General features: G+C 40.7%; 1 protein-coding gene across 1 annotated transcript in view; it reads right to left on the bottom strand.

The window, feature by feature from the left end:
• Nucleotides 1-11727, bottom strand: part of TNKS2 (tankyrase 2) — a 29315-nt gene extending 17588 nt beyond the window's left edge. Inside the window, exons 1-8 of the mRNA XM_069019662.1 lie at nt 11464-11727; nt 6106-6330; nt 5040-5135; nt 4361-4397; nt 3978-4053; nt 2603-2697; nt 1995-2061; nt 141-327 (exon numbers count right to left, since the gene is read on the bottom strand). Of these exons, the coding sequence (XP_068875763.1) occupies nt 141-327; nt 1995-2061; nt 2603-2697; nt 3978-4053; nt 4361-4397; nt 5040-5135; nt 6106-6330; nt 11464-11668 (988 nt within the window). The 5' untranslated portion in view covers nt 11669-11727. The remainder of the gene's footprint in view (nt 1-140; nt 328-1994; nt 2062-2602; nt 2698-3977; nt 4054-4360; nt 4398-5039; nt 5136-6105; nt 6331-11463) is intronic.
• Nucleotides 11728-12038: the final 311 nt, after the last annotated feature.

The following is a 12038-nucleotide window of genomic DNA, read 5'->3' as shown; positions in this document are numbered from 1 at the left end:
AACATGTACTGCACAATACTGCACAATTACTTTTAAAGTGTAAGCATTTTCCAAATCTGGTTTCTGCCAGATCACTGTCTAGGGAACCTAATTACACATTAGAAGCTGTAACTGTAGAACTGATCCCATTTCATACTCACATGCTAATCGTTCTTTTAATTGGGGTGTTGGAGCCAAATCAATGGTGCTTTTGTTGTGACAGTTCAACAGTGTTGGGTCAGCACCATAACTTAACAAAAGAGAACATACTTCCACCCTGTTCTTAGAAGCTGCTTCATGCAGAGGGGTGAATTGCCACAGATCCATTGCATTCACACATGCTCCATGCTTGAAAGGGAAAGGGGTAAAAAAAGATGCAATCAAAACCAGAACATTAGAAAAAGACTATGTTATTAGTTTTAATACAGTAGACTGTTAAAATAAAAATCAATGCTTATAGGCAAACTGTTTCCAAGACATTCATTTTCAATCTAAGACAACATTTCAGCACATTGTGGTTTTTAATCCTCTGGTGTCCCACAGGTACATTCAAAGAAGCCAAAGTCTGGCTGGCCAGTCTTTTCAGGCTTTTTTCAGAAAGGAAAGGAGCTCTGCTACAGGTCAAATCAGAGAAATATTCACATTCTCCAAATCACCTGTGAACAAGCTCTGGTTCTCTGCAGCTCTAGAAAATGTCTAGAGTGAACAGCTGCACTAAGATAAATACACGTTCTGTGAATAGCCCCCAAGATATGAGTGCCACAGTATCTAGAAGGAGATGGCCACTCAACTTCAACTCAAAACATTTAAGTACAAGATTCTACAAGTAACACTCCTGGATGAGTAATGTATGTGTAACTCTTCCCCAGTAATATTTTGATTGCACTTCAAGTTCAGTCTGTAAGCAAGTACATGCTCTTTCCCATTGCTCCTCTTAAAGCTGTATTGCTTTGAAAAAAGTAATTCAGAGTTCTCTGGAGCCAAAATCCAATATGGAATACAACTCTAGCTTAAGAGTTAAGACACACAGTAGTGTATAGGCAAAAGTTCATTTGTGGGGTTGTGTCCAGTACCACCATTGCAAAAATTTACTTTACAACTGGCCCCTGAAGTGAAAAAAAATCGTGACTATTTATGCTTACTACAATATAAGCTTATTTCAATAGGGGTTTTTTTACTTAATTTTTTGCTAAACAAATAGACACATGGAATTAGTGGGGGGCTGAAACATACAGAACAGAACAAGAGCTATTCCCTGAGCAGCCAAATGTCTGGAGTTAGATAACAGAACACTCTCAGTTGTTATAATCTTGATTTGCTGTGGCAGCAGAGAACAGGCACTGCTCAAAACTCCTTTGGTGGAAAACACATATTATTTTGCAGGCCACATCTTCAAGCCACTAGTTTAATGTGCATCATACTTATCTTCAAGATTAACATAAACCAGATAAAACGTTTTGCTTTCCAAGAGTTCACTTATGTTAGGAAAATCAACAGGTTTCTCTTTCTTTTGGGTAAAGGCTAGCTACAATTCAGGACCAGAAGTGATGTTGTAAAGTTCATTTCTCAAAAGACTGATTGATCATTAATTTAAAAATATTTACTATCTTTACCAGTATTCTTTTTAAACACCTCTTATTGCTTTGTCTTCTAAAATATTCTTCTGCCAAACTCAAAATATCACTCAGCTTGTAGGGGTTTTTTCAGTGCTTTTTTTTTGGGTGAGTGTAGAAAGACTGACATACACCGTACTTACTTGGTGGTACGAAAACATTCGACTTTGGAGCAGGGAGAGTTAAAAAACAGAAAGCACATTGATAAAGAAAAAGCTTCCTTGCAAGCAGAAGATTCTGTAGCTCCAGCTTAATAATCACTAATATGTAGAGCAAAAGCAATTTATTATTGAGTTTTGTCAATCTAAGTACAAAAAAAATATGCAACTTGTATTAGTCTATTATAAACTGTTCTTATTTAATAATATTTAATAATGCAATTTCATCTCTTCAAAGACCAACCTTTACTAGAAGCTCTGTTACTTCGTAATGACCATAGGAACAGGCATTGTGAAGTGGCACCAGATCTCTACACAGAAGAAAAAGGAGGATTATTACTTTAGTATATATTAATTTTATATATATTAATTTGAAATGCATCTAACACATTGCAACTCGTACTATGCTTTACCTTGAACATTTTACAAAAACAACATGACAAATGTTCAAATGAAACTATGGGGAAATAAGAAGCTGAAGAAGAAACCAGAAAATCCCATCAGCATTTATCATAACAGCAAACATCTAAAATAATCAGAAGATGAGAAGTGAATTGCATTGTCTTGCTGCAGATGAAATGGTTCCACTCAGACTTGGAACCCCAAGCAGGAAGAACTATCTGCAGGGGATGTTCATGAGTGACCCTAAGGATACCCTTTTTCACAAGAACAATGCTGTAATATCTTCCCCTGTGAAAACTAATCAAGTTGCATTTTTGTCATGACACAAAGGTTAAAGGTGACAGTCTCAAGTTGGAATTCTTCATGGTTAAAACAGTATTACTGCTCTTTACTTTATCTCAATTTTTAACAAATTCTGTTTATTCTGAACAAAGGGAAAAAGAAACCTACCCTTTATCCTTAGCATGTACATCAGCTCCATGCTGCAGTAAGAGCTGTACTATTTTTACACGGTTATACCCAGCTGCTAAATGCAATGGAGTAGACTGAAACGATAGAATGTAGAATAAATCAGTAACACAAAATCAAGATTGATTTTATATTTATTTTTTCACAACTTGTTAACAGTACTAAATTCTGAAGTCCTTCAAGACTTACAAGATTAAAAAAAACCCCAGAGTGCTTGAATCAGACATTTGATGACTATGTTCATTGTTCACTAACTGCTCTTGAAGTCAATACAAACACAAATCCCAAATTTACTCCATCACTAATACAAAGGCCATTTTTGGTTTTTAGCCTACCATAGCTATAAATACTTTGCAGGCACAAACTATGTCCTTGTGAAAGGGGAAGTAAGAAGGCCATCAGCAACAATGACTGTTAAACTATGAAGAAGTCTCTCTGCCAATCAGTGAAGTAAGTTTAGAAATTATCAAGAGGGATTGTTATCCACATTTGTGAGTGGAGTAAGTGAGTGGGATGTGGGGGAAATTTCATCTCTTCTGAACTCTCACCCCTCCACAGAGCAGACAGATAACAGCTCTATAACCTTTTCTAGCAAATGCATTCAGGCATCAGCAGCACTAAGGGCAGAGCTACAAATTAGTGAGGAGAATCCTTATCCTCTGCATTTACAAACCCATCCACTGAACCAGATTTCTACAGTTACTAGAGGATGAGCCTTATAACCGGATGAGAAAATAGAGATGCATCAGTGTTTTGGAGATCCCAGTATCTTACCACAAAGCCTCAAAAAGGGAAGTAACTAGATCAAAACTTGGGTGAATTAGTACAAATGCTTAACAAGAAAAAGGATGCCAAAAAGTGATACTCAGTAACCTGAACCTTCCGTAGGCTAGGGGGCTGAACCCAGAAGACTCAAAATTTTTCACAATGGAGATTTGGAACAATTTTAATGTAATTTCTTTACCATTACTTAGAGCAGTGAACAGCTTACTCCTGAAACAGGAGCAGTAACGTGCCCAAGGGCGCATGTCAAATAATGTGCCTGTTTCTCCCTGATAGGGAAAAAATCTGTGAAAAGGCCTCGCTTCTTTAGCACTGCAGATAAGATGGTCAAGCAGAAGTTTCAACTGAAAAGGTGTTTTTTTATTGCTCCTATACAGAATTATTTGCATCGTCCTTTTAAGATTAAAAGACAAACCAACAAAATCAGCTGGCTGCTAGAGAGGTGGACTCTTATTTTCCTGCACACAGTGAAGAAAACAGACTTTATGTTTAACATTTTTAAAATCCGGTCAAACAATAACTGTGGATCATGTAAGAGATAACTAATTTTAAATCAGGTTTTAAACAAAAATACCTTTCTGCCATCACTCGCATGACAGTTAACATTTAATGGTGTAAGAAGAGACATCATCTTTTCCTCATTTCCACTCCTGAAAAACAAGATATGAAAGAGCAGAAATATTCTTATCCCAATTTTTAGTACCATATTCTGGTTTTGTATTTTTCACTGCTATAATGTTGAACAGACCTGAAGCAACACATTCCCCTCTGTATTGTCAGCATCAAAGGGAAAACAAAAATGCATTTATGCAACTACTTTCATAGCTTCATTCACAGAAAACAGCCAAAGCGTAGCATCTAGATGGAATGCAAGCTCCAAAGGCTATATATCTATATATTAATGACATACAATTCTGCAAACATAACTAATGCCAGTTATTTTCCAAACATACATACCTGGCACTTTCTAAGAGTTCATCTTTCTTGTATTCACCTAGAAGGCAAAAGGGCTTTCTTTAGCTGTCAAGTAAATATCTGTATGTGAAGTTCACCACTTATCCTCCTCTTCTCAGATTTTAGAGAACTAAGTGCTAGAAGTACTTATACTCTTTTCAGTTGCTAAAGGGAGCTTTTAAAAAAGAGGAAGAGTGAGTTTTTACACAGGCAGGTATTGATAGGACAAAGGGAAATGTGTTTAAACTAAAAGAGATTTAGATTAAATGTTAGGAGGGTAATGTCAGAGGGTAGTGAGGCACTGGAACAGGCTGCCCAGAGAAGTTGTGGATGCCCTGGCCCTGGATGTGTTTAAGGCCATGTGTAGATGGGGTCTGGGCAACCTGGTCTAGTGAATGCTCCTGCCCATGACAGGGGGTTGTAACTACATGATCTTTGAGGTCCCTTCCAACCTAAGCCATTCTACAATTCTAAAAATTTGATAGGTCATTACTGAACTAGCACAATAAACTATCAAGAACACATGCCATGACTGAGATGATGAAAGCCATAAGGGAATTTCTATTTAGAATTATAAACCAGAGACAAGTTAAAGTAGTATTAAAAAGACAAACCCTAAACTACTGTATTACAGCAGTTCAACTGTTACTAGTCATAAAGTAATTTAAAGATTATCAATTACCAGTCAGCACTGCTTTTGCAGATGTGTCTGCTAGATCCAAAGCTGTTCTTCCATCTGTGTTCCGGATGGTTGGTTCAGCACCATGCTGCAACAGTACTAAAAATGCCAAAGTTTTCCATGAGAAAACAATTCTACAAGACAAGGCTTATGAGACATATCATTACTGTAATCTGCAACCAACAAAAAACCCCTCTGTTTACTCATCCTAACTTCCTTTCTCAAGTTTTTAATGTCAGAGTTCTGCAGTGTCAATATTTGACCAGTGTATCTAGTGAAACATGTCTAGACATATTTTAAGAGAAAAAAGCAGAGCAGAAAGGGAACAATCACAGACTGACAAGAGGCAACCTCAGTTGAAATCTTGTGACTGCCCACCACAAAAACTCAGCAGCTATTTTCCATCAGCTCCAGAGCATGCTGCCCTAAATCCTCAAGTGACTATGTCCTAACCTGCAGACAGCAGTGGCAGGCTGTACATGTTGCACTCATATTCAGGCCAAACAGGCAATGTTATATGTACAGCTCTCTAGCTGTGCTCCTTGAAGAAAATGACAGCAAACAGCACAATCAAGAAATGTTTCTTGACCATGTATCTAATTTTCTAACTCTTCCTTCAACAGTTCCTCATAAGAAATGTGTAAGGCAGGTAGTCAATATAATTGAAGTTTTCCCATCCTTAACTAATTTAACACAGGTGCTACAGATAAGACAGAATGAATCCATCATTAAGATCACTTCTGTTCTTTCCACTGCACTGTGATCAGCAGCAGAAGGCAGCATAAGAGTCTAGGCTGAAATAGAAGAGAATTTAGCTCCATCATGTCACTCTAAAGCACTTTTCCCATGATGCCAATGTGAACCTTTAGAGGTAGGCAACTATAAAAAAATAGACCCAAAAACTTGTATCTTGTAAGAGTGACATATGAATTGAAGTTTATGAAAGATGTTTACTTTTAACCCCTGTATCAGCCATAGCTCCATAGAGTGAAAATGGTTTTTAAAAGGTTCTTGATTTTTCACAGTGAAAACGAATGAGTCAGTCACAGGAAGAGTGGGAGAAAATTACCAATGCAGACATCTGTCTTCCCCTTAATGGCAGCTTCATGAAGGGGAGTGTAATTCCAATTATCTCGAGCATTAGGATCTGCACCGTGCCGCAAGAGCAGATTGACAACTTCAGCATGGCCAAAAGAGCAAGCGTTGTGAAGAGGAATAAGGCCTCCATCATCTCGTGCGTGGACATTGGCACCACTTTGAAGTAAATATTCAACCACGTCCTTCCGACCAAAACCTGGAAGACGAAAAGGGAGAAAAGACATCAGGGTGGGGTAAGAGAAATCCCTGCCCCACATGTGCAGATTAAATCAACAAACTTAAATAACAGTAACCACTCCTAAGGACAATCACAACTGGCATGCTTTACTAAAGAAGCATTTACACACTAAGGATGTTATTGAAACTCTTAAAAATTAGATTAAACTCAGTAGAAAAATACTATATTCAAGATTACTGAAACAATTAACATCTTGATAGGGCTCCCTCAAGTTTCAGTTGTATCTTGCATATTTATGTAATGGCAACTGAACTAGGTCATTAAACTGTATCTATATTTGCTCTACTATCTCCACATGAGGCCAGAAAGCTTTAGGATTTCTCCTTGTAGCCATTATATCCATCTACTTATGTGCCAAAGGCCACCTCAAAGGTTCCAGGAATGTCTCTCTGGGTCTCAGCAATTCTTAGGACAGGTAAGAGCCATATTTTAGTACATATCAGTCTTCTGCCAAGTACATTCTGGGAAATAACTCATGTGTACAGGACTTGACCTTCCTTGCTTTAAATATCTGAGTTACAAACTCTTTCCCTGAACAGATCAAGATCTGGATGAAGTCTTGAGCTTGCCCCTCAGAGGGAATAACCATACAGTTGCCAACACCACTGATATCTACATTGCATCAAATTTAAACTCCACTACAGATCGCCCAAGAATGCCCATGGTAGGTTTAAGTCCTTGCCATAAGTCCATAACCTAGAAATTATGTATATTCTTGATAACCACACAGCATTTCAGCGACAAAGTCACCAAAGCATACAGCAAGTGTCAGCATTTCAGTTATAACTGAATTTTCAGTTTTAGCTTAGCTGTGACTGAACCTTTTCATAGCATATTCTTCATTAAACCTGACTTCAGTAAATCCCTCTTCTAGAGCAAGAAGCACTTTCACTTTCTCCATCTGAAGCTCCAAAAAACCCCACTGCCATTATTAAGCAATTTCTGGATCCCACTTGCTAAGAGAAAATCTTGTAGACAAGCTTTATATGTCAGAGAGAGAGGTCAGGACAAGTATTCAGAAAAACCTTAGTTAAATTCTAACTTTACTCTTCTTCCCTCAAAAGTCTGGTAGGGAACCACATTCACCCCAGATTCGTCATTATTGTAAAAACCATTTTATGTCAAACTTTTGAATCACAGGATGAACTTCAAGGTGTTTTCCAGTAACAGTCACAAGGCTATACTGGTGATGTATTTCTTCAAAATCCAATACTAACAATACAAATTTTAGCTTACTAGCACCTTGCCTACAGCAAACTCACTTTTGAGTCTCAACATGACACTTACCCATCTTGCCTGTCCTAACAGGGAACAGGAGCTCAGCACACTTGGGATGAGAACTGGATCAGACACATGGTCCATGCAAAACCAACTTACCTGCACAGGCACAGTAAGTCATATTCACTGACCATGCATGCATATTTCTGCTGCCAAAAAAAAATATTAGTAGCTATATTCATGTAGCCTTATTGTCTATATTACATTACACACATCATATTTCTCATTCTTAAATACATTCAGCTATTCTAACAAAATATTATAAGTACTGTTATTTTCTTAAATGTTTCCTGCCATTTATCTTGCTTCTTCAAGCTTTCAAAAAATTCTGTTTCAGGTTTGAATGTATAGTCAAAACTTAATCAATTATTTTGAGAGTCTATTCAAAAGAGAGTTTCACAAGTTCCAGTCCTGCAAACACAAAATCAAAACTGTGATTTGATGACAGTCTGCTTGGTATTTTCTTCTTTGAGTACCAAAAAATGTTTTCCAGGACTCCTGCCACTATGTTAGAAAAGTCTCTGATCAAATTCTTCATCCAGAAGTTACTTATCTGATAGCTAAACCACTCATTCTTGTACAGAAGGCATTCCTATCCTTCACAGTATTGATGCATAGGCATATTTTTGCAGGTAAAATTCCTTAACAGGAATCAACATCATAACTGAAAATCAGCTGTAGTAAACCTTATTATAGGCATAGAGAATTCCCTAAGATACCTCTATTTAGCACAGAGGTTCAATCAGATACAATTCATGACCAATCCCATAGCTTCTCTCTGAGCAAAGCCTGCATCCATTCCGAAAGTCCCTGAAGTACAGCAACACGCCCTCAACTACCGGTAGCTAATTTAATATTGATAAAATTAACTCATTTGTATCACACCAATTTTTGTAACTTCTCTCCAGCACTGAGCGCACAGCAGGGATTCATTACTTCCTTGGGGAAGCATCTGTACAACAGGGCACCATATATGGAAGGGGAATTATTTTCCCATTACTTTCTAAAGGATGCATGAGTGCAGAGGAAGTGACCAAACAGCACAATGGTCTCTGCCTCTGCTGTTTTCCCTGAGAGTGGAAAGCGGGGACAGCCTTTGCCGACACGGAAGGCAGCCACTACCTACTCCAACAGTTCCTCTTTACCATTAGTTGGCTGCAGTAAGAACTATTTCAACACTTTAAAAAACCCCAACGTTGTCATTTTTAAGGGGTGGGGGTTTTCTTTGGCTCTTGAGCTTTCATCAAAAGACCACCTAAATAGGATCACAGCTTAAAGCTGTGCAAGGTAATGGTCTTATCATCATGAACACTTTGTTTTTTATTGCAAAGAAGGGCTGGCTACTCAGGACCTCGAGCTGATGCTCTTCTACCATCTGTGGACAGCTGAGCAGCTCACTGCACTTGTTCCCTGAAAAGTTACAAATCTGTAGCTGACAATTCCCAATTATTAATTATAGTAGAAATGTGCAACTGTGTATAATTTTAAAAAAGTATTTATTTACAGTCACTGTGTGTCATAATTGCCATTCAGCTACTTTTGATGGGGTAAAAAGCTAACAGAAAAAATTGAGCTCAAATTCTTCTCCCCTACCCTGGGTGTTCATATTTTTGATGAATTTGGGATTGCAGGAAGGGCATTTTGGTACCTGCCAAGTCCTTAAAACCTTGTGATACTCTGAAGTTTGACACACGCTGTGATGGCAAAGACTGATTTGAGGAAGTATACGCAGCTTATGATGGGAGAGGATGGAGTCTCTTTTATTGTGAAGGGTGGTGGGCTCTTGACTGAAGCTTCAGGATACCTTAACTATCACACACACAGTTGTGTACTAGCAAATCCAAAGAGCAACCTCCAGGAAAACTCCAATATGTATTACTTCTGATAATGACACATTCCTAGGGGAGAGCTTGAAGTTTAATTTTAGTATCTTTTACTTCAAAACCTACCTTTACAAACTGATACATGGAAAAAGAGGAATTTGGTTTATGTTTTCTAAAAAAAAATTGTTAGGTAAGATCTGGGAAAAGACTCAAAAAAATAGAACCCAAGTTCAGACCCAGAATGCCACTAAAAATGGAAAAAAGGACAATACAAAACATGATGTATTTCAGCTCCAACTCCTCCATAAAAGAAGTCTCAAAACTGAATGAAACTAGTCAGAGAAGTTTTGTAATGTATTTTCTAAGAACACCCAGACAACTAGGATAAACAATGCACGAATACAACAGATTTTTTGTTTTACTTCCTGGAATGGGACTCCTTTAGAGGCAGAAGACAAAAGAAGTTAGTATTAGTCTAACTGTGAATAATAGAGGAAAGGCAAAATCAAACAAAACCACTAAGCCCTAAGTCCAAGGACTCCTCATGTCCACCTTTCACACAGAGCCTATTGCAGGTGGTCTGACAACAGCAGAGTTTGACCTGAGGTGGTAAAGAGAAATCACACAAGTGTGTTTCTATCACATGTTAACCAGAAACTCAGCATCTGCTACAGGCCAGTGAGAGGAGCAATTAATTTCTCTGTATCCCAGGAAGACTCGGGCATGGCAACAGTGTCTCCCACTTACACACCAACCTGCTTAACATTAGAAATCTCACAGCTATATGATCTTATTTATGGCTATACATTTTTAAAAGAAAAATCTTTCTACAGATCAGGAGTTCTTTAAAGTCAAGACAGATCACTCCAGAGAGATAAACTAGATCACTGTATTGAATAAGAAACATCTTAGGCAAAAAAACCCCCAAACTAACAAAAAGCAAATAAATAAAAACAACCCCCCACTTCTTCAAAATGCTCTAAAACATATACAGTTTAGAAGTTCAGAGTTTTTTAGTGGACAGGCAGGATTACTGCATATGAAAAAATAGGTACAGAATTTTTTTCCTCTGACAGGATACTTTAAGCTGTCTCCTGGGCTCTCATGTTGGTCAGGCTTCTTGAATTTATGAAATACTGCTGTCCTGAGGAAGCTTCAAGAACTTAGACCTCTTAAGTCTGAGTCAAGATCTCTTAACATAAGGAAAGGACACCTTAAGCAGAAACCTTTACCAAGGCTAATAAAGAAACAAACATCTTTGTTACTATCCATATTGTTTAGCTGAAAAGAAGCTTCTGCCTTCTGCAGCCTGTCAGCCTTGGGGTCCTGCATCTAAGGCTGTAACCAAACCAAAACAACCAACATGAAAACAACAGTCACAGTCAGGTCTTTGTCTGAAAAGGTGGATACAATTTTCTGGCCTGTTGCCAGTGAAAGCAGTTGTCCTGTGACGTCAGTTGTTTGCTTACTTACGTCCTGAATTAACAAAGTCCATTTGTTAAAAATAAGAGTGCAAAAAGCTTAGAAACGGCGTTATCTGACAAGCACCTTCATGAATTCAATTCTAAAATTGCACAGGCCTGCTGAAATGCATGAGAAGTGTACCTGGGACACGTGTCCCTGTCAGAGCTCACGTGTCACAACACGAACAGTATAAACCCCACTCCAGATGTGTCCTCAAAGCCAGCTGAGATTTATTTTTAAAAAAAGAACCAAAAAAAAAAAAAAAGGGAATAGGAGAGCAGACGCAGCTGTACCGCTCGGCGACCCCCACCCCGTGAGTGACACCGACTCGGCCTCGGCCCCGGGGCCGGGCAGGGCCGCGGGGCGGGGGCGATGCTCAGGGGCCGGCGGAGCGCTCGGACCCCCGCGCTGCGCCCGGCCCGAGCGGCGAGGCCCGAGCGGCCCGGCACTCCCCCGCGGCCCGGCCCGGCCCGGCCCGGCGTGCCGGGGAAGCGGCGCTGCCCCCCGGCTCCCCCAGCCCCGGTACCTGCGGCGAAGTGCAGCGGGCTGGACTTCCTGCCCGCCGTGTCCCGGCTGTTCACGTTCTCGGGCCGCACCAGCCGCTTGACCCGCTCCACGTCCCCGTTCCTGCAGGCCTCGAACAGCTCCCGGGCCGGCTCGGCAGCCGCCGCGCCGCAGCCCGGCGCTTCAGCCAGAGCGGCCGCGCCGCCCGCGCACCTTCGCCCCGCCATGCCCGGGCCGGGCCCCCGCGCAGCCCCCGCCGCTCCTCACGGCCCGCGGGGCTCCGCACGCGCTGCCGGGCGGGCGCTGCGCCCGGCGGAGGGATCCGGGCACCGCCGGCCTCGTGCGCAGGCGCGCGCGGCAGGAGCCTCCCAGCGCCGGGCCTCGGTGCTGCGCCGCCATCCCTGGGCGGTCCCGGAGCGATCCCGGAGCGGTCCCGGAGCGATCCCGGCTCGGGGCCGGCGCTGCCAGTGCCTCGCAGCCCCTCAGCACGGGGGCCTGCGGAGTCGCGGGGGAAGCGACATAGCTCACATCACACAGCCTGTCTTTAATCTGCCCTCTGCTCCCTTGTAAGGGATGATGAGGAGCACAAAAAATACA

The sequence above is a fragment of the Aphelocoma coerulescens genome, chromosome 6 (genome assembly GCF_041296385.1).
Source record: "Aphelocoma coerulescens isolate FSJ_1873_10779 chromosome 6, UR_Acoe_1.0, whole genome shotgun sequence".
In the NCBI taxonomy this organism is placed as follows: Eukaryota; Metazoa; Chordata; class Aves; order Passeriformes; family Corvidae; genus Aphelocoma; species Aphelocoma coerulescens.
The sequence above is the reverse complement of the archived record's forward strand: the minus strand, read 5'-3'. Positions and strand labels throughout refer to the sequence as shown.